We start from the raw sequence: 23,375 nt of genomic DNA, 5'->3' as shown, positions 1-23,375 counted from the left end.
CTAAATTTATGTAAAAATTCACTGCTGTGTTTCTATAAACCTGCCATACATTCTTTATTTTAAATAGACAGCTTTTCCAAATCACTGGGCTCTGCTTAGACAAGTGGTGTCTCTCTGGTTAAATTTATGAGTGGATTTGAATAATAAATTCACATTTCAATGAACATATTTTCATTAAAACTGTAAGGTTTATTTTACTGTACTTTTAAATAATGGGTTATTATAGGAGCCCTGGTTTAAATTCATGCAGTAGTTGAAACTTGGTGCAGTTTCTAGAAAGAAAATGGAAAGATAAAAGAGATTTCAGGGTGTTGCAAAAATATTAATACCCTTGGTGCTATCCTGAAATGATTCCTTTTCTCCAAGAAGAGGAAATTGTGGCTGGGCAAAATGCTTAAGATTCATTCCGGTGAGGAATATTGTCATCAGGAATCTTTACTCAAACTAAAGTATTCTTCCAAACTCTTATTTTGGAATTCTGGCTGTTTTAAATGTCTGCTATTGTTAGATTTGTGCATAGGAAACATTTTCAGGAAACAATTTGATTTTGCAACTGTTGGGTTTTTAGGAAGCACCAACGTGTTCACGTGTTTTTATGAGCCCGTAATATGCCCTCTTAAGGCAGATAAAATGGAATAAAACTACAGAGAAGATGCTAATGGAGGTCTCTTTAGAATTCTTTATGCAACTGTCTGGTCAGGACATGTTGCTTATAATTGATGTGTCCATTACTTGAATTCTCTTGTAATTATAGTCAATAAGTCTTGTAAATGTGTTAAAGCTCACTAAAAGCATACAAATTCAAGAACAGAGTAAGGCTAATAATTTAAAATAATCAATGTAGGCATTTCAGCACTTAATTTCCCTTGTGTGTTGATAGCTGATCATTCTTAATCCATTAAGATTTATTTAGTCGTTTACAATGCAAAATAGGTTTGCACTGGTCACTTGTGCCATTTGAAAATGTCCACCAGGTTAAGTGCAGAATGTAGTCCATTAGTCTTCCTTGACTATATGTATTAATTGCATTTAAAATCAAGTTAATGTGGATGTGAAAGTGAGGTAACTATCAATATATGACAAAACAACCCCACTTACATAAGTTACATCATTGATTGTAACATTTAGTAAAAGTTAGCTCAGTTTTTAATGTCTTGTGTATGTCTTATCACCATGTATTTTTACTGTGCTTTGCAGTAGATGTGAGTATATCACAAAATACATTTTTGGGTAATGGGCAGACAATAAATGAGATCTGCTATTTCACTTTGCAAATTATTTTTGGAACGAAGAGGGAAGAATTGCAAAGGAGGTTTTAATCTACCGTACTCTCACTTTACCCTAAAACGAATGGCTTTTCTGATAATGTTGCTTTTGCACATTAAATAGAAGTCCTAACATTTTTATTAATAGTTAATGGAGAAAAATTTTTACTTTTCAAATTCCTGTGTTTTTGTTTATGTTTATGTGTTTGTTTATTTATCAACTTTCTACATCACCCCATCTCACCTAAGTGATTCTGGGTGGTTTATAATTAAAACATAAAATTAATAATAAGCTCTTAAGCCACTAATTTCTATGGTTGCATATTACTCTTAGATACAGTCTTGATACCCTTCCAGAAGGCCACAAGAGTGAGGCCTTACATCTAGGAGTAAGATATTCTTGGGGGGGGGGGGGAGGAGGGAGGGAGAGAAATGGCAGAGTAATTCTCTTCCTTCTTTCCCACCCTTCAAAAGTCTTTAATTGTTGAGATCTGCAAAACACTTTCACTGACATGAGTCAATGTCATTGGGATGAGATGGTTCCACAGATTATCTGTCCCCACGTCATGAAGTTTGACTCAGAAGCAAACTGACAGAATTGTTGCATGTTCAACCCTAGACTGCTTATGTAGTTGCATTCTGCACCAGTTGTAGCTTATTTATTTATTTATTTATTTGATTGATTAATTGATTATTTATTTATTTAATTTATTAATATTGCCGCCTATTCGTCCATGGCGACTCAAGGAGGTTTACAGAATATGAGACCACATTTAAAACAACAAAAACTAATTAAAAGACTCAAATAAATTAACATACTACAATATAAGAAAATTACCCCCACCTCCCAAAACCCCACCCCAGCAACAGTAGATCACATGAGCCATTTAATGGGATCCAACCTGCCCTGGGTTCCTAAACCCCCGCTGGTAGAACCAGGTCTTCAGCACCTTCTTGAAGAGTATTAGAGTGGAGGCTATTCTAATCAGAGGGAGCCACCCAGATGAAGGCCTTTCTTTTGGGTCCCCCCAAGTGTATCTCCCTCGGGGTTGGGACCCGCAACATTCCCTGCCTCCCTGCTCTGATGGGTCAGATAGATGTGACCCACAAGAGACAATCCCTCAGATAACTGGTCCCAAGCCATGAAGGGCTTTAAAGATGACAACCAGCATCTTGAATAGCACCTGGAAGCAAATCGACAATGAATGCAGCTTCCACAGGAGAAGTGATACATGTGCACACCAGAGTCTGCACAAAACCATGCAGGCTGCTGCAGTATATTCTTTAGGGGCACCCTTAGATAGAGCACATTGTAGAAGTCCATACTGAAGATGGGTGACTGAAAAAGAGGTCCTTGATCCAAAAAGGTTATAACCTGTCCATAAATTGAGCAAATACCTTCTTAGCTATGACTGCTATCTGCTCCTCAAGAAGGAACCCCAAATTATGCACCCCGATACAAAAAGAAGGCTGGTGAATCGCCAGATACCCAGGAACTTCTTACCAATAACCTCTCCATGATTCAGTTGAAGCCATTTAGACCCCAACAGCCTCCAATCATCTTGAATATGCAGCATCACTTACTTCATCCAGGGTATAGAGGTGCACCTGAGTACATAGTGATGGTATCTCAACCAATAGCAATGGATGGTGTCACTCAGAGGCTTCATGTGGATGGTGTCACTCAGAGGCTTCATGTGGATGGTGTCACTCAGAGGCTTCAGAGGAGTAGAGCCCTGTAGTACTTCACAAAACAGGGTAATGGACTGGACTTCTTGCTCCCTATTAATACCTGTTGAGAGCCAACACAAAACATTCTCCCACCACCCCCAACGGCTGTTCATGATGCCAAGGTTTTTAATTTGCTGAATACTTTATGTAGTGTTTCTTCCCATCTTCCAAATGCTGAATGCAGTTCTATAAGGAAAGAAATTGATTTTGGTCACTAAAATTGAGACACCAAAGGAGAATGTTATGCACCAGTATGGATTAAAATACCAGCATTAGATTTGGAAGTCATCCAAATTTGGAAGGGTATAGTACTAGATAACAAAAGAAGTCCATTACTCATTAGACAAGTGAAAATGAGAAAACGTTGAGAAAAGCAAAATAACTATTACCGGTGGAATACTTTTAAACTTCCAATTCAAACAGGTCACTTATGTCTAATTAACAATCATATTCTGCAAAGGCACTCATGAATCCCTGCATCCTCCTCATTTACTTTATCTTCACAAATAGATTATGGCTGTCCTGAGAAGAAATATTAATGCAATGAAGATTCATCTCTTTTAAGTTGTATGTTTGGCAGTCACAAATCTCTCGCGATAAAGACTTATGAATAAATCCCATTTTAGCATGGGAGCCACATTTTCTAAATTGTTGATTGTCTCCACGATGTGATTGCTTTGTAGTTATACTGCAGGTGGGGATTGAACTAAGGAGGGGGGGGGAATAAAACCCTTCATTACAGGGAATCTGATTGATGGATTTGAGATGCCAGGCTACAAGTGGTATTCACAATGAATGCTTATTCAAAAAGTCTGGCATGGCTCTAGTAGAGATTTTACTGCTACTGTACCCATAAACACTAACTGAAACAATTAAGAACCGAGTGAAGAAAATCATTACTGACATGCCTTTTACTTTCCTTCAGAGCAGCCTTTATAGAAGAAGAGCCATTTCCCTTACTTCCCTTTTATGTAGGAGCTCTTTTCTTCCCTTAAGCTCTCTGATTTGGGATCCCAGTTCCCAAGACTCTTAAATGTGAAGAGTGGATCTGGCAAGACCAGAAAGCAAACAGTCGGGGAGGAGACCAGACTACTACAATAAGAAAAAAGGAACAGGGAGTTAGCTACTTTTCCTTGCTACAAGGGCAGCCCCCCTCCCGACCTGCTGCTTTTCAAGGCAGGAGAAAGAGGAAGGAGGTTCTACTTTAAATAAGTATTTAATTAAAATAAGTCTGTAATTTAAATACTTCAAATAAGGCTTGCACGTGGCCATTGCTGGATTTCTTTCATAGTTCTTGCCATGTGCATACTTTTCAAAGAATTATATCCGTAAATCATGGTGGAGATACTTGTAGCATAGGCCAAGGCAATCCTGACGACAATACCCTGTTGGGCTTTTGTCTCCGTTTAATTGTCTGATAGGAAAGTAGTCATGTAAGAAAGGTAATCCTATTCCATATATAGATCGGAAGATCTCATTATATCTGGATAGCTGGATGAATGTAGCTCCCGCATTATTGAGATGATTGATTAAAAACACTTCTGATTTAATCTTGGGACAGCTTCCCCCCCTTCCCCCGCCAGTCTGCTATTTCTTTCCTGGCTGATATCACAGTACCGTTTTGTGAAAAAGAGGAAAGAAATCACATGCACAAAAAGGCAAAATGGTTTGTATGATATTTATAGCATTGCTGTGTATATAAGTTATTGTCATCAGCTCAAATCAATCCACTACAAGATGAAGTCCTTTTCAGTGAAAACTCTACATTGTAATATACCATGCAGTCTGGTTGGTAAATAGAAGTTTCTTGATTTCCCAGTCGAGTTATGCAATCTGTTTGTATGACTAAGAGGAAACTATGGGTCTTGCCACTCCATCACCTTCATCACAATGCCATAATGCCTTCTGTGTGCACGCGCACACATTCAAATAATGCACACATACAAATAATTACTACAATTCTAATTCGAATTATATGATTTATCATAGTTTGCCTGGCCAATTTCCTGTCCAAGTAGCTTTAGTGGACAGTGAAAGAATCCTTGCTAATGGATTCTTTTAAATAAATTTGGACCAGAAAGCCCTTCAGACCGAGGACATTGCCAATTAGAGGATTATCCTTTGACAAAGCTTCAAATGCAAGTTCATCCTTTGTATAGGATGATCTATAATCACTTTGGCTGGTATTGGAAGAGAGGGTCCTTCTGTACAAATGAGAGAATCTCATGGATTTATTTGCTTCATGGAGGTCTGGATTGATTTGTTACATATTATAATTGAGCATGAATTTTGTTACAAATGTCAAACGCATACCAAGATTCTATGGAAATATATCTCATGCTATTATGTGCATTATATTATAAGGCAAGAATACAGCGTGTGTAGCCGTGGGCCACCTGCCAACTGCCAAATTGGATGGAGCCAATTATGTTTTCTTGGCACCTCCCATTTTTTATTTGGGGTGTTAAGTGGAAAAATGATAACTTTATATCTTCATTTCCAAAATATCAATCCTTCCTGCTAATTGGATCTAAACTTTGCCCACTTTGGAGTGTATCTGACAAAGAAGGCTTTGGACGAGTCTTCAAAGTTTGTAAAGATGCATATTCTCATAAGGGAAATATAGAATGACTAAGTCTGTAATGTAGCAAAGATTCTGATTTTAACAATTATTAAAAAGAAATGACATGAGATGCAACACTTACACATAGAACCTACTTAGGAAATGTTAATACGTAATTTGATATTTGCTATTGAAGCTGGAGTTATCTAAGTCTTGCATTGAAGTTATATACTGTAGATATGCTAAACTATAAAGAGAATGCCAAAACAAAAGTGATAGTAGGGAGAAAGTAGCATGGAAAAATGGACTATAATGTTTTTTACTAAGACTTAGTGCCAAAATTGGGTTTTGCTTATGGACTGGAAAGGAGTGTTGAATTAAATGGTATTGATTCAATGAGTTCAGTTAGAAGGCATGCTATCTAAAAGATAAGAGAGAAACTTTAACAAGAAGATTTTGGCTTGATTTAAGAAGTGAGAAGACAGAAGTACAGTACATCAAGGAACAGATAATGTAAATGACCAACCACAGTAGAGTTTTCACCATATATGCATTTTGAATACCAGTCATGGTGAAGATTTATACCATAGGATTATTATACAATGCAATATCTATTTGGAGGGAAGCCATCCCTTACAGCGGGAATCTCCATGACTTGTGGACTTCAATTCCCAGAATTCCTCAGTCAACTTGTAGGCTTCATTGAAGTCTACAAGTCCTAAAGCTGCCAAGGTTGGAGACTCCCTGCCTTGTAGATAATGCCATATAGATAAAAAGCCGAACAATAAATGTCCATAAATGGGTGTAACAATGTATCTGGACATCTCTGTGGCCCACTGCTATCTTCTTTGGCACCAACTAGGCTCCCACAACGGAATGCCGCATGAATCCCAGCGACCGGTTAGGTCCCACAGAGTGGGCCTTCTCCAGGTCCCGTCAACAAAACAATGTTGTTTGGCGGGGCCCAGGGAAAAAGCCTTCTCTGTGGCGGCCCCGGCCCTCTGGAACCAACTTCCCCCCGGAGATTAGAATTGCCCCCAGTCCACCCTCCTTGCCTTTCGTAAGCTCCTTAAAACCCACCTCTGTCATCAGGCATGGGGGAACTGATATATTCTTTCCCCCTAGGCCTTTACAATTTATGCATGCTATGTGTGTTTGTAGGGATGTTTGGTTTTACAATAAGGGTTTTTTAGTTGTTTTAGTATTGGATTGGATTTATATGATGTTTTTTATTACTGTTGTTAGCTGCCCCGAGTCTACGGAGAGGGGCTGCATACAAATCCAATAAATAAAATAAATAATAATAAATAAAGCAAAGTGAAATATTATCCTCTAGTATTGCTTTTACTTGAAACCTCTGGATGACAGAAGCATACAAGGGGAAAACAATAAGAAGCTGCAGCTTGGTGCATTGTGTGGAAGTGATTTGACAATTTTTATACTCCCCCTAAAGTCAAGAGGTTTAACTAAGTTAAAATTGTAAGTGCGATAGTAAAAATGAAATGATAACAAAACAATAGTAGGAGTAAATCCACAAAAATAAATCAATTCCTCTCCTGAGATGGATGCCAATAAAACCCGGAGTTGAAATGAAACTACATTTAAAATCGTCTAAAAAATCGTGCAAGGGGAGCTTTGCAAACCTTGGAGGAAGAATAGTGAATTCCCAATGTTCAGTGCATATACCTGAACAGAAAAAAAAGGAGTGATCAAAAAGTATCTAGAAAGTTTAGAGGAATTGGATGCTTATTTTGTGATACATGTGTACTGTCTAGCTATATCCATATAAAATTTAATCTATATTGTGGGAATCTATATCGCTCTATCTCTATCATCTAGATCTTTATCATCTCTACTTCTGTCTGCACACACACACACACACACACACACACATTTTACATGAGATAGGGCTTGGTTACAAGAAGGATCATCTATCTGCTATAGTATCTGTCTGGCCAGTTTGATCTGGTGGGGTTGGCGTGCTCCAGGTCTCACCAATCCAACGGTGGTATCTATGCAGTATGCCTTTTCTCCAGCAGTGCCTGCCCCTGGAATGAGATTCCTCCCTGGAATTTAAATGGCTCCCAGCCTATTGATATCTTGAAGGCCTTCAAAGACTTGTCTCTTAACCCAGATCTTTGCCACTTCTTTCTTTTTCCTCCTGTCTGGACTTGTTTTCTTTTCCATCATTGTTCATTTGTCTTGTGATGTATTGTTTTTGGTTTTTATTAATTTGTTTAGAAGGTTTTACATGACTGCCCATCTTAAGTCATTTTGGGCAGCTCATAATAACAATAAAGCCAGTAGATGAAACAATAACAAAACAACCAAAACAATGAAACAGTAAAACAAAAACCCATCACCATAATCGTGCCCCTTGGGATGCCCCATGATGGCAAGCTCAGCTGCCCTCCTTCCCTATTTTCTTCCTGTACAATTCCAGCACCTCAGTAAATATTTTAAATGTTTTAATAACTAACATTCTTTTGCACAGAAGCAAAAAAACAAGGTGGCGGTGCCTACTTGAATTGAGCAGCATATAAATTTAATTAATTATTATTCAGTCTTTTGACTTGGAAAGACAGGGGATGGAGGCTGAGGATTTGAACCTTGGGATTGATGAACAGGTCAGGTTTCTCAAGTGCTGTTAGATGCAAAATCTTACTGCTGGCTGTCTAATTCTTGCAGTCAAATTACTTAACAAAGTTACTGGGATATTTATGGGAAAGTGGAATTGAGATCATCCAGGGTACAGAAGCTTGACCCACAGAACCCACAGTGGACATTTTGTGAGTTATCCTCTGGGTAATCGTTTTATGGACAGGCATGATATATCTTTAATATTCAATTATTGTGCCTATTAGTCACAAATTGAGGTCTACTCTTGTATAATGAGAGAAATAAGCAAAAGAACATGGGATCATATCTGCAAGGATTTTTTAATGAAAAAATGAACCTCTGCATTCTGCTTACAATTTTAGCTTTATATAGTCTATTAGTAGCTGGATACCCATGCTTTGCTATGAAACTGTGATCGAGCTTGATAAATTGACAGTTAAAGCTTAGAAATTTATGTAGAATGTGTAAATTCCTTAACATCAGAGTTTGTTAATATAAGGCAACTGGCAGTTGGAACAGAGTTCTTTTCGGGTGGGGAGGGGGAGTAGAATATTTAAACTCCCAGCACACAGGCTGGATGAATCACGGGGTGGTCACGCCCATGCCTGGTTTAGCGAAGGGGTAGTATCAGAGCATGTTAATGTCAAACTAGCAGTTGGAACAGAATTCTTTTCAGGTGTGGAGAGGGAGTTGAACTTTAACTCCTTAGCATCAGAGTGTGTTAATATAATACTATATAAGAAATACTAATGATCTGACAGTCATTTGAGAAATCCTTTCTTAGCGAGCATCTAGAAGCCAAGAGAAACATATTTGTAGGCTTTATAGTTATGGAGATTTCATGATGAGTGAGTGGTACTTCGCTTTTATATATATAGTCTATTAAATCTAACTGGTAAATTAAACTGCTATATTCATGGGCGGGTTAAAGATTCTCCCACTGCTGGTTCGCTCAGTGACATGGCGCATGGGCATTGCATGCATGTGCAACACTTAAAAAAAACTTCTGCGCATGCACAGAAGCAAAAAAACAAGGTGGTGGTGCCTACAGCACTGCTGAGAGAACCGGCTTGTAGACGTGGCAGGACTGGCAACCCAGGCTGCCAAGTTATTACCAGATCTAGAGAACCGGTCTGAACCAGGGGGAACCCACCTCTGGTTACATTTTATTTAATATGGGCACATAAATATAAATGTTTTTATTTTTACTGGCCTCTTTAAACACGCACCGATGATACAAAATGCTAGCAAATTAATGGTTAAATCAATTTTATCATTACAATGTAAATAAACTTCATGTTCTGGCGTGATTGATTCAGTGTGATTCCTGCTCCCTGCAGACTCAACTTGCTTTTGACATTTAAACATATAAAGCTGACTAGATATAACTGTTCAGGTGCTAAATATATTTTACATCTACTTTGAACAGTCGAAATGGAAGTATTAAGAGATCTGGCTTCATTGTCATTGAACTGTGAAATATTCAACCTTGTCTGCCTGTGCTTAGTACTGTTGACTTTTTTATTTCTGTGAGAAGATTAAAATTAAATGCTTCATTTTTTGTCAGCTTTTGAGAATTAAATTGAAATTTAAGACTTTAAATTTTTTTTAGCCGAGATCCTCAATTTAAACAAAGTCTTCTTTGAGGCCATTGTGTGTTCAAGGGCACAGAAGGGATCATTGATCAAGTATGATGTACTGTAACATTTTTCTTAACCGAACTCTTTTATGTATATTTATTAAAGATCCCATATTTCATATTATGCTTAACTATATTGGAAGAAGGTCTTCACAAAACATATCCCAAACATAATATGAAGAATCTGTGAGCATATTGCACTTACACTTAACTTCAATTCCGGGATTTATGGATAGAGAGATCTGCTGCTCTTTTAAAAGTTGGAAAGGGTCAAAGAATACTTTAAAATAATGCGTTACCACTTAGTATTGCAGTACTGACACATGCCAGGTTTAATAACTGCTTTTTTGTGGTGACATAATTGCCTCAGTTTGGTTGGAAAGCCATTTAAAATTGCAATATGTAATTTTATTTTATTTTCTTTTATTACTTGGACTGATTGCTTTACAAAAGAACAAGACAGTTTTGACTCTTTTGTGTGAATGTCATGATGGATATCTGTTATAGCCAGTTAAAATTTGTTCCTGAAATAAATAATAGGCCAAATGTCAATACTTCCAATTTTCAGAATAATCATAAATTCAGACTATAAAACAATCATCGAGATATAATATTTTATCCACTATACATTCATATACTTCATGCCATTGCAATAGAAATATATCATTGTTCCTGTGTCTCTTTCCTCAGCAAGAATAGCAATGAATAGCAATGAATTGCCGCATGAATCCCAGCGACCGGTTAGGTCCCACAGAGTCGGCCTTCTTCGGGTCCCGTCGACTAAACAATGTCGTCTGGCAGGACCCAGGGGAAGAGCCTTCTCTGTGGGGGCCCTGACCCTCTGGAACCAGCTCCCCCCTGAGATTAGGATTGCCCCCACCCTCTCTGCCTTTCGTAAACTCCTTAAGACCCACCTCTGCCGTCAGGCATGGGGGAACTAAAACACCTCCCCCTTGCCCATGCTGTTTTGTTGATTGATTGACTGTGTGCCTGTTTTTTATATATATTGGGATTGTTTCAAGAAATTACTAATTTTAAATTGTAATTACATTGGTGGGCATTGGATTTGTTATTGTGTACTGTTTTTTATTATTGTTGTGAGCCGCCCCGAGTTTTCGGAGAGGGGCGGCATATAAATCCAATAAATCTAATCTAATCTAATCTAATATTAAGATGTTATTTTGTGCCAGAAAGAAGGGCACAGCAAAATAGTTACTTAAATATGTTTTAAGAATTTTTTAAAATACCCTCTGTTGTTAGTTACAACTATTCCACAAAGTGTTTCATTTGCTATAGGCATGGCCAAAGTTTTCATGATAACTTTCAACAATGCCACAAAATAAGCTCATGGATCATAGTCAAGTCTAAAAATGACATTTGCATAATAGGCAAATTTGAGACATATTGGACTTCAACGTCTTGAAGAAACACCTACCATATTCCTCCAACTACTATATATTAGCAACACTTGTGACCTTCAGGAGAAAAAAAATGCATATTTTATTTCTAATATGAATTGAAATAATCAGACAAACATACGGATATTTTCTAAGTGCTGATTCACACAATTATTTTAAAGCCTTTAAAGGCCATTTTTACAATTTGCTTTGACTGTCAAAACCTCTCTGTTAATTAGAACTTCAGATAGTTCTTAGTCCAAATCAGACCATCCCAACCAAATCTCCTTCAGTTGTATTTGGAGTGTGGTCATTTAGACATCTTGGCTCGGATTTTGGGGAATTGCTGTAGCAGGCTAGTCAAGCTACTTGAGCATTTTCAATGTATTTTTAAGTCTTCCAGTTCTGCAGTTTTAAGTTGTACAGTTCTGTGGAAACTGTAACTAGAGCCTACTGAAAGCTTCAGCTGGTGATATCTGAAATCCAGGCCATTTCATAATGGACAATTTTTGTGCAACAACTTTTGTTCCATTTTAATGTTTTAAAAGTATCTCATCTTCCAATTATTGATACCGTTGCCTGTTAATGAAACCCCTTTCTTGCTTAACTTTTGATTTTGAACTCTTGGCAAGTATACTTAATGAGAAATATCCTAATAGTATCCCTGGAGTTATAAACGTATGCAATAAGCATTTTTCTTTGAGGGGCTAAGAAAGATTCTTAAAACAGATTAAATATGGGGTGGTTTCTACATTTACCTTTAAAGGGTTTTTTTAAATGGCTTTGTCTCCCACAGATTGTGATTTCTTTATCCAAGGGTAATATAATATTCTAATTCAGCTTCTGATTTTCTTTATGCTAAATTTTACTCAGGATCAAAGCCATTCAAGTGCAAGATTTGCCACTTTGCAACAGCTCAACTAGGAGATGCCAGAAACCATGTCAAGAGGCACCTTGGGATGAGGGAATATAAGTGTCATATCTGTGGGTGAGTAAATTGAAATAGTTCCTCCTTTGGTTAGCAGGAAAGGAGTGCAGGCTATGCATTGTTTCAGCGTTCAAAGAGGAAATGTGAGCAAGAGAGGCTAAAATTATGCATGCATATCCTCCTTCCTATTGTTATGGTAAATTCCTTAAATACAGTTATGACATTCTTTTCCTACTTCTAATCCAGTACCGCAGATGAGCAATTTTATGGGCTACAAGGTCAATTTGAACCTGTAATCTGTAAATTGACTAAATTATAGGATGTTCATTCACATTGCCAGGGAGAACTGTAAATTTCCTTTTAAAGGTGTGTGTGTGTTTGTGTGTGTGTGTGTGTGTGTGTGTGTGTGTGAGAGAGAGAGAGAGAGAGAGAGAAATACACATGTAAAGTATGTGCATATGTGTTTCAAAAAATATAGCCTTCAGTGTAGTCTGTGTTTTCCTGTGCCCATCCCATGTTTGTGTTATATTTGATTCTAAAACTATTGTTGCTACAAGCTTTTTGTATTACAGGAGATAGAAGAAAACTTTCTAAAGGTTTTTTATGTATTGCCACACATAGAAATGATTCCCATTTTCCTTTTTTTCTTAATGGTTATTTCGTCACATGGACCATTCATAATGTTTAATTGAACTTCAACTATATTGCATTTAAAATGGCGGCTCCTGAAACTCTTTAATCCAAAGCTAATTAATTTAGCAGAAATGTTTAAAAGGTTTCCAAATGCCATGGCATATATAGTACGGCGTAGGACATTCAGAGGTGGGTTTTAATACTGCGCTCTTATTAAAAGTGTATTTTAGTGTTATTATGCTTTAAAAAAAACCCTAATTTATGTGCCACATGAAATGTTTTTTTCCAAACATTTTAAGTTGCTGGAGAGGCCTGATGGTTAGTGTAAAGTTTAGGGTTGGTTCAGTGAATTAAACCCAATGCCCACCAAAATGATAAAGTGAGTGGTTAAGGATATTTTTCAGCTGGAGTTTGGTCGTGTCAGCTCTTGCAATTAAACCTCTTAGCAGAACAAAGTGAGTGCAATATTCAAAAGAAAATTAGAATGCTTTTCACTGAGGCAAATGTTTCTCACAAAAATAGCACATTAAATTGACAAGAGTGGTGTGATTATCTGACGGGAAGAAGCACTGGACAGTTGCTGACCAAATTACTTACAAACACACTGGAAGTTGATATGAAAATTGTCACTATAAAGTAACAGAGGACTATCCTCTGGTCCTTGGGCAACAAATAATATTTACAACTACTGCATGTGGACAACTATCTATTTTGTTATATGATTAGTAGTTCTGTGCATACAGGGTCTGTGACTAAGCCGCCATTTGTCTGATATTTAATGGGCATGTGAAAAATGGAACTTGGATTTGTCTGTATATGGATAGTGGGAATGGTGGATCAGAATCAGCGAACCATTTTAAAGTCTAGTTGTAACTCTTTGTAATTAGTTAAATCTCGTGTGTGAAGGAGTACATTGTGAATATCTTCAAAGAAATTGCTTTATTTTATTGGTTTTGGACACTTAAATATATATCAAAGTTGTCAAAATAGCCTTACATATTTAATGAGAATGATACTCCAAAATCTACTTTGGATATTATTATTATTATTTATTAGATTTGTATGTCTTCAGTTGCAATTAAAATAATAATAATAATAATACAGTTTAGTCCAAGATACACCATAAATGTTAGTCCATTAACAGCGAGTAGATTAGCAGTAAAGTATAATGTATAATGGGTTTTGAAAAAGAGAGGACTAGGCTATTTGAAGTTTTGCTAAATAACTCTGCAACTATTAGTGCATTTGAATGTGTGGCAAAAAGGAAGCATGTGCTTTATTTTTACCATAAAAATAGGCCAATACGTAGAAGTATGGCAATATTAAAAAAATCTAGCAATGAGTAGCATATTAGCAGTTTGGAGCTAGTACAGTAAAACCACTGACAATGTCAATTCATTATCATTGATAGCTAAATAATCTTAGAAATGCTCAGTGGACCTATTAGTTCCCGAACATAAGCAGCTCATGCTTCATTCCTTCATTAGCTTTAATTGCTATAAATTTACCTTTTTAAAAAATCATGTTTTAAGAGGTGAAGTGATCTTTCAGGAAAATTAACTTGGTAATTTTGTCACAAACAGAAGGTCCTATACTATGTTTTCTTTTCTTCAGTAGTTATGATTCTGTCCTGTCATTTAGATTCATCGGACAAGCTTTCGATAAGATTGAAGGTTAAATAATTTTTCAAGTTGTTACATAATCTGTTTGGACACGTGAATTGTCAGTGTAAGACTATGACTCATTACAAATGGAAGATACAACTTGATTGCTTTGAAGTATAATGCTGACCTGACTCGGAACGAGAAAACTTGGAGAAGTGATGGTAAAAATTAAGAGATTTTATACATTGTGTAGTTAACATAAAAGATGGAGGAAACACAGCACTGCTTTTGCATGTTGCTTTTATTGTTTTAAATCTAAATTTAATTTTTTCCAGCTGCACAGTAGAAATACTTTGCTATAGAGATTGGGAGCTACTAATCTTCCAGCATTTGAAATAACCGTCTGCTACTCATTTCCTTGTCAGCAGATGTGTGGTGATTGTTTTCCTTTGCATTATGTTCATGAATGAAAAATACATCCCTGATTTGAGAAAGGATCTGTTTTCAGTACGTATCCAACTGCTACCATTTAAATTTAATTTTCAGAAGTCTGGGCATGAAGTTGTTGATTGCACTAAGATTAGCAAACTTAAACTGGTTTTCAGATACTTATGTTTGCAAAACATGCGTATTGGAATGAGAGAAAAAGCTTAGCTTGCAGTTTTGAGATTTTAAAAGCAATGAATTGCTCAGTATTTCAGATTTTAAACAAATTTACGGGCTGCATACCTAAAATGCATCTACTTTTTCATACTTTTCCTTGAAATATAAAGCTCCTAAAGAAACCTGACAATTTTTTTTCTCCTTCACCTCTAAGAGTTTTATTAAAGTGAGATAAATAAATCAGTAGGTGAAAAAGTTAGAAAAAAAATTAAAATTAAAATATCTTAATAATTTGAAATCAACCCATGTGCTTGCCATACATTCTTGTAGTGCGTGGAAATACATATTTACATTAAGGAATGGTTATAGATTTTGAACATTAGTTCAAAGCACATAGATTTCCTTTTTTTGGGGGGTAACATGCCTGTGGTTTTCATTTCTATTGGGTTTGTGTGTTACCTATTGTTGTACATCAGCTCACATTGGTTGCCGATCAACTTCCAGTCACAATTCAAAGTGTTGGTTATGACCTTTAAAGCCCTTCATGGCACTGGACCAGAATATCTCCGAGACCGCCTGCTGCCGCACGAATCCCAGCGACCGATTAGGTCCCACAGCGTGGGCCTTCTCCGGGTCCCGTCAACTAAACAATGTCAGTTGGCGGGCCCCAGGGGAAGAGCCTTCTCTGTGGCGGCCCCGGCCCTCTGGAACCAACTCCCCCCCAGAGATTAGAACTGCCCCTACCCTCCTTGCCTTTCGTAAGCTCCTTAAGACCCACGTTTGTCGTCAGGCATGGGGAACTGAGACATCTCCCCTGGGCATATACAATTTATGAATGGTATGTTTGTATGTATGTGTGTTTAGAAAATGGGGTCTTTTAAATATTTTTAAACAGTAATTTAGATTTGTTGTAAATTGTTTTCACTTTGTTGTGAGCCGCCCCGAGTCTGCGGAGAGGGGCGGCATACAAATCTAAATAATAAATAAATAAAATAAATAAATAAATAAATTTCTTCTAGAGAAGTATTTTTAAACATTGAACTTCATTTGGACTTTGAGGGTAGCAGTTTTGCCAGTGTGTTTATGAATGTGCTTTTTATAGTATTTTATTTTTAAATGATTCCTAGGAATGACTGAATTTTGAAAATGTTACACCGAAAATTAAAAAAAACTTGTCTGAAAGAGAGGTGAAAACATCTCATCCTTACAGACATATGCATTTTTCTGTCACTCTTTGTTTTGTCATGTTTGTAGAATTAGTTTCAGATTCTTCAGCTGTGGACCCATAGATCAACAAAATAATAAGAAAAAAAGCACATTTAGTGTTGTCTTGGAAGAACAAAGGGTATTCATTTTTAAACAATATTGGGAAGAGTGGGAGATGTGCATTTGGATTTTAAATATGTCTTAACGGTATTGTAAGTGAACGGTTTGTTCTAAGGCTATGAAAAACCTTTAAATAGAAAGTTGAAACTTCAGTTAAAACTATTTTTGTGTGATGTTACCTATTTTTTTGTGCTTTAGAAGGGATCTCTGTGTAGATGATTATAATGTCACTTTCTGACCTTTGCAGCTTGAATAATTGTAAATCATTGCTTCATAAAGTGTCAGAGAATGTCTGTACTAGGCAATTAAATGGCAGAATATAATAGACCAAATTATTGCCTGTCATGTTTTCAACAACACAGTTAGTATTTGAGTTACACTTAATCATTACGTGCATTAGCAACTTCATTGGAATCCCGCTTCAGGCTGAGCATGAAATACATTACATTATTTAAACCTCTAATGGTAGAAGTCATTTATTTGTGTTGAAGTGTACAACATGCAGCGTTTCATAAAGCAAGGAACACTTGAGAGCTTAATTTATCCAAATCAAAGTCTAAAGGCAGATAAACACAAGTGGCAAAAATTAGTAATTTTTATAGGCTGGAAATATTTAAAAATACATGGTTGTGAGTAATTGCAGGCAGCAGGAATAAATTAAAATCACTATTTTTGGTTGGCTCAGAGAACTAAAGCTGTTTTATATTTAAATAATCAAATGTAGCATGGAATCACATTTTTGACTGAAAAATTAATTACACACATCATATCCACAGCTGTATCCAAATAAAACAATGCTGAAGCAACCAAGTAAAACAAGACTTTCTGTGGATTCAATAATCTGAAATATTCACAGTACAGTGAGGACACCCAATGATAATTTGGCTGATAGTCAACAAAGGAAAATACCATAATGATAATAATATATTCATTAAGTCATATCTTGATTATTTTTTGAGATATGTTTGAAGTACACAGGCTAAGATGATATGTGTACGGTAAATTAGATTGGTTTCATTTTTGAATGTGCTAATGATGGAAAATAAACGACTGTATTTCTTGTATAGTACTATATTTTTCCTCGCTGATATTGTTTTTCTAGTTGAATGGATTGTCTCTGGTGTAGAACCTCTGGAATATCTATGTATTTAGGGATGGCAAAGGGAACAATGGGGAGTTCTGCTTTGTAGCAAAAGTTAGCTTCCTCAAAATAGATATACAGTGGTCCCTCGAGTTTCGCGATCTCGATCTTCGCGAAACGCTATATCGCGAGTTTTCAACCCGGAAGTAAACTCCACCATCTGTGCATGCGTGCCCTTCCACGCATGCGTAGATGGTGGAGTTTCCCCGCCGGGCAGAGGCTTCCCTGGGTCTTCCCCCTCTTGCCCCGGTAAGGCGCGAGCAATGGCGTGGGCGGGTGGGCGGCACACGCGCGGGGAAACCCCAGGGCCGCTTCTCAGCTGAGAAGCGGCCCCAGCAACAGCGCGGGGGGCGGGCGGCACGCGCGCGCGGGGGGAAACCCCAGGGCTGCTTCTCAGCTGAGAAGCGGCCCCAGCAACAGCGTGGGGGGGCGGGCGGCACGCGCGCGCGCGCGGGGAAACCCCAGGGCTGCTTCTCAGCTGAGAAGCGGCCCCAGCAACAGCGTGGGGGGGCGGGCGGCACGCGCGCGCGCGGGGGAAACCCCAGGGCTGCTTCTCAGCTGAGAAGCGGCCCCAGCAACAGCGTGGGGGGGCGGGCGGCGCGCGCGCGCGGGGAAACCCCAGGGCTGCTTCTCAGCTGAGAAGCGGCCCCAGCAACAGCGTGGGGGGGGCGGGCGGCGCGCGCGCGCGCGCGGGGAAACCCCAGGGCTGCTTCTCAGCTGAGAAGCGGCCCCAGCAACAGCGCGGGGGGTGGGCGGCACGCGCGCGCGGGGGGGAAACCCCAGGGCCGCTTCTCAGCTGAGAAGCGGCCCCAGCAACAGCGCGGGGGGTGGGCGGCACGCGCGCGCGGGGGGGAAACCCCAGGGCCGCTTCTCAGCTGAGAAGCGGCCCCAGCAACAGCGCGGGGGGTGGGCGGCACGCGCGCGTGGGGGGGAAACCCCAGGGCCGCTTCTCAGCTGAGAAGCGGCCCCAGCAACAGCGCGGGGGGTGGGCGGCACGCGTGCGCGGGGGGGAAACCCCAGGGCCGCTTCTCAGCTGAGAAGCGGCCCCAGCAACAGCGCGGGGGGTGGGCGGCACGCGCGCGCGGGGGGGAAACCCCAGGGCTGCTTCTCAGCTGAGAAGCGGCCCCAGCAACAGCGCGGGGGGGGGGGCGGGCGGCACGCGCGCGGACAAGCAGCAGCAGCGAGGCGGCGGGGAAACCCAATCTTCGGCTCCTCGCTGCTGCGGTGGAAATAAAAAAACCATCTGCGCATGCGCAGATGGTGTGTTTACTTCCGCACCGCTACTTCGCGACAAATCGATCATCGCGAGGGGTCCTGGAACGGAACCCTCGCGATGATCGAGGGACCACTGTAATCCACTAGTTCTCTAATGCAGAGTACCATTTTAATATATTATACTATTGTCTGATCATCTGTTGCTCTTTCTGCTACATCTAATGTTAGTTGCTGTGTAAGGACGCGGAGTTTTTGGAGGGTGGGCTTACATGAATTGTTTTTTGTTTAAGACATGAGCATAGCTGCAGAAGTGCCATAAAGATCTTCCTATTGAATAGCTATCAGTATGCTTCACTAGTGTCCAGTTTGGCAAATGAAGCAGAAAAGTCAAGGCCAACTCCTAGTTGCAAAGCTGTATGAAAATCGTATTTTTATCCACCTCTACTTCAGTTGAGTTATGACAGTGCTTTTGTTGGACTTGCTGAAGTGAAAAGATATGAAGAGTACATACTTAGCTGAATATATGTTTGTATTTGAGTTAAGGACACTATTGGTGATTTATTCTTAGACCTCCACTATATATAATCCAATGCAATGCACTTTCAAACTGCAATTATAAAGATGCACGTAGCTGTGTGATTGTGATATATATGCCACCTAGAACAAGTACTGTGTCTTCTAAAGGCATTTTGTGTGTGTGTGTGTGTGTACAAGAATGGTTCTGAAAAACAGAATACATTATTGAATCATAGAAACAATTGTTGCAAAGAACATGTCGAATATTTAATAATAGAAATGATTGTCTACGGAGAGGGACGGCATACAAATATAATTAATAATAATAATAATAATAATAATAATAATAATAATAATAATAATACTGTAATAATAATATAGCTTACTCAGTGGCCATTGCAATAAAATTCATTGTAATTAGGTATTCTTATTTCAGGAAAATGAGATTTCTCTTCCTTTTCGCCAAGAAAAAATGTATTATCTATTAAATTGTACAAAATCTTAATAGTACGTCTCCATGGTAGAAGAGGTAACAACTTAGACTCTTTTTTGTGGACTTGGCTGAATTTATGCTCCATTTTATTCTGCATCCTTTTCCCCATCAGATTAAACATTGATCTGGTAAAAAGAGTCAGGATCTTTGGCTGGAAAATGCTACACGCTTTAGATAACATGTTCATTGGCAAGTATTTAGAAGAAGGATGGTACCCTGCCTATTTTTTTAAGTGCCTGACCCAGGCAGCATAATAAATGAATCATTGCCCATCTCTAATTTATGGATATATCTAAAGATAGTTACAGTGTACTTTGCAGGCATTATATTTAAGTTCTCATTTTTAAACATCTAGTCCTGAAATTTGCACTGTCCAAATTAAGTCAGCAAAAGGTACCAGTTGGCTTACTGTGTTTCAACATTGGTCTCTGACTTTCAAGGACACTGCTTAAGAAGTCGGATGCGCTTGTTACCTAAGTACTTTGATTTTTAAAAAAGCAGGAATAATTTAAAAAAATTAACGAAGAAAAAAGTTTATTTGAGGGGAAGCAGATGGAATGGTCATGCACAGTAGCACAAAGATCTAAAACTTCGGTTTTGTATACAGTGGTACCGCTACTTAAGAACTTAATTCGTTATATGACCAGGTTCTTAAAGTAGAAAAGTTTGTAAGTAGAAGCAATTTTTCCCATAGGAATCAATGTAAAAACAAATAATACATGCAAAACCATTAGGAAAGAAATAAAAGCTCGGAATTTGGGTGGGAGGAGGAGGAGGAAGAAGAAGAGGAGGACAGTCGCTACTGAAGGAAGAAGGCGAGGTGAATCAAAAATATCCAAAACTTTAAGGCTTTTTTAAAAATAATGAGGGACTCTGAGGTGGTGAGGAGGAGCACACGCCTCCCATACACCCGGCGTGAGGCTGCCTCCCATACACTGCGCCAGAGAGAGAAACCCAGGGGGAATGGCAGGAAACTGGCCGGGCCTTCGTACCGCTCTCAAATTTCCTAGGAAATTTTTCTGGGCTCGGGTTCTTTAGTAGAAAATGTTTCTTGAGAAGAGGCAAAAAAATCTTGAACACCTGATACTTATCTAGAAAAGTTCTTAGAGGTGTTCTTAGGTACCACTGTATTTGAGAATTTGAATTGAATCTCCACAATGGCATTTTATCTTTTTATAATAACAACAAGAACCAATAGTTTTCCACTGCTTTCAAGTTATGCGATGTGAGTCTTGTGAGAAATAAAAGCAACAAATGAAAAGATTTTGGAAAGTGGTTTCTAACTACTTCCTGTCTGTCGATAACATCTCTCTTTTCCATTTCCATCTTAGTTTTAGTTATGGTAAGTAGATCCATGAAAAGCTTTCTCAGATGTTGCTGATCATTTCAGTTCTTAGTACAGGGTTCTCAACATGCCAGGCAACTCTTGTTCCCTTTGTGTGACATATAAGTAGATGGCAGGGGTGGGTTCTAACTTACCTCTCTGCCGGTTCCATTCCTCCCATGCCATGTGGCCACATTTCGTGCATGTCCAGTGGAAAAAAATCCAAAAAAATCCCCCCAAAACAAAATGATAATACATACACAGTGCTGGAAACATGGCTTCTGCACATGTGCAGAAGAAAAAAAGCCCAGAAAAAAAATGTAGGGAAAAAAGAATTTAATTTAAAAAAGATGGTGACACCCAGCATTGACTGAACTGATTCTGTGATATCATTGTGGTGTCACCAGCGAGTTGCTACCGGTTCGGGTGAACTGGTCCAAACCAGGAATAACACACCTCTGATAGAGGGACTGTGGCAGTAGTTACAGAATCAACCAGCTTGTTTTTTCCCTGAACTCTGTTTTGGCCATTAAGCAATTCAATTGGGTTGAACAGGAAACTACAATGAAATTCTATAGTTAAAACAATTTTCATTGCCTTTTTATCTCAGTGGATAAATTTTGGCACAAAACAGCTGAGCATATGCCCCTTGCAGCATCTGTGATATGTATAAAGCCCTATGTGGCATCGGACCAGACTACTTCCCGGACTGTCTCCTGCCGCATGAGTCCCAGCGACTGATTGGGTCCCACAGAGTTAGCCTTCTCCAGTTCTCATCAACTAGACAATGTTGTTTGGCGGGACTGAGGGGAAGAGCCTTCTCTGTGGAGGGCCCGGCCATCTGGAATCAACTGCCCCCAGAGTTTCGCACTTCTCCCATCCTCCCTGCCTTCCTCAAGGGTCTGAAGAATCATTTATGCCGCCAGGTCTATAAATAAGGGATATAGATAGGATAAAAGCGAATTAAACAGACATGAAACCAGGGCTAAAGATTATAAGTGGTTTTAAAAGGAATGATCAATTTAAACAAGAAGTGGTTACTTTCAGTAAATGAAATCCCAGCTCTTCAGATTGACAAGAGAGAGAAAATGAGCCATGGCTTGAGATTTGGAGAGTTGTGTGCTTTTAACAAGGAAGCAAGCCAATAAATTAATAAAGAGCATTGCATAAAAGTTCAGGAAAATGGTTACAAAACATAAGATTTGTGATTAGGACAAGTTTGTCTTAAATTTCTAAATATTTGTGATGTAATTAACAAGGAAGAAAAATTATTTCATATATAGTTTTATCTTTATATTCTTCCAATTCAACTTATGAATACATTGTTCTATTTCTTTTTCTTCTTGTTTTTATTGTTTAAATAACTTTATAACCTGTCTAAATATTTGGATGATTAAACAAATTAGAAGGGTAATAAATAGAACTAGACCCTTTTTAGGTTTTGCTGTAGAGAATTGCATGTATCTTAATTTCAAATAGTCCTCATTTTTCTGCCACTCCATTATCAAAACAGTTGGAGAAAGAGAACAGTCATGTAATTTTTATGGAAGACAAAAATCACATCACAATTTAACTGACAAGCAACACATTTGAAAAAATAGTGTAAAGAAGCAAGCAGCAATCACATTACCCATCAAGATCTTTTCATCTGACTCTATTTTTCTTCTTACATTAATTATAAATCTTCCCAACAAAGTGAAGCAGGGGAATTGTACATCCAAGTAATAAAGGGAATACTTCCTATAGCTAATGATGGTAAAGTCTGGGCCGATTCTTTCTGTAGATAGTGCTATGGAAAACAATGTTAGTATATAAGAGCTCAATCCTCCAGAACTTTGAATAAAGTATTCCCTTTCAACTCTTCTCTTATAAATTGCTTGTTTGCATAGTACTGTATATTAAATTGGTCAAGTATTAAATGGAAATTTACTCCTAAAAAAACAGATTTAAAAAAAAGAAGGATAATTTGCTGTGCTTTAGAAGACAAATTTCTCTTCACGCAAACATGTTTCTTTTTAAAGCTGTATTTCAACAGAAGTGTTGGTTTTCCTGAGCTTGAGAAAGTTATTCATTAGTAATGAAAATAGAGAAATCTACAAATAATCAAAACCATACAATTGTTAATCATTAATAGTACATTTTCTGTTAGGACACTTCATTCTATTCAGTGAAGGGCTACCAAAATTTTTACTACCACCCTGTTGGCATGACTTATGCAGGACGCCCTGAATTTTCTTTCAACATCTTTCAGTGCAAATTGGGTGCTCTGGGGTGGAGCTCCATTTTTGCTAGCCCACTGCGTTCCCCCCCCACACCCCGTCCAGGCAGCAGCCCACCCCTGATGCTATTGACAAGGCTATATCATGACATAGGTTCAC

General features: G+C 38.4%; 1 protein-coding gene across 1 annotated transcript in view; it reads left to right on the top strand.

Moving 5' to 3' along the window:
- Window positions 1-23,375, top strand: part of ZNF407 (zinc finger protein 407) — a 412,594-nt gene that overhangs the window by 24,649 nt on the left and 364,570 nt on the right. Inside the window, exon 3 of the mRNA XM_070747444.1 lies at window positions 12,088-12,202. Within this exon, the coding sequence (XP_070603545.1) occupies window positions 12,088-12,202 (115 nt within the window). The remainder of the gene's footprint in view (window positions 1-12,087; window positions 12,203-23,375) is intronic.

This window comes from Erythrolamprus reginae, chromosome 3, assembly GCF_031021105.1.
Source record: "Erythrolamprus reginae isolate rEryReg1 chromosome 3, rEryReg1.hap1, whole genome shotgun sequence".
Taxonomy (NCBI): domain Eukaryota; kingdom Metazoa; phylum Chordata; class Lepidosauria; order Squamata; family Dipsadidae; genus Erythrolamprus; species Erythrolamprus reginae.
Note: the sequence above shows the minus strand (reverse complement) of the source record. Positions and strands in the feature narration are given on the sequence as shown.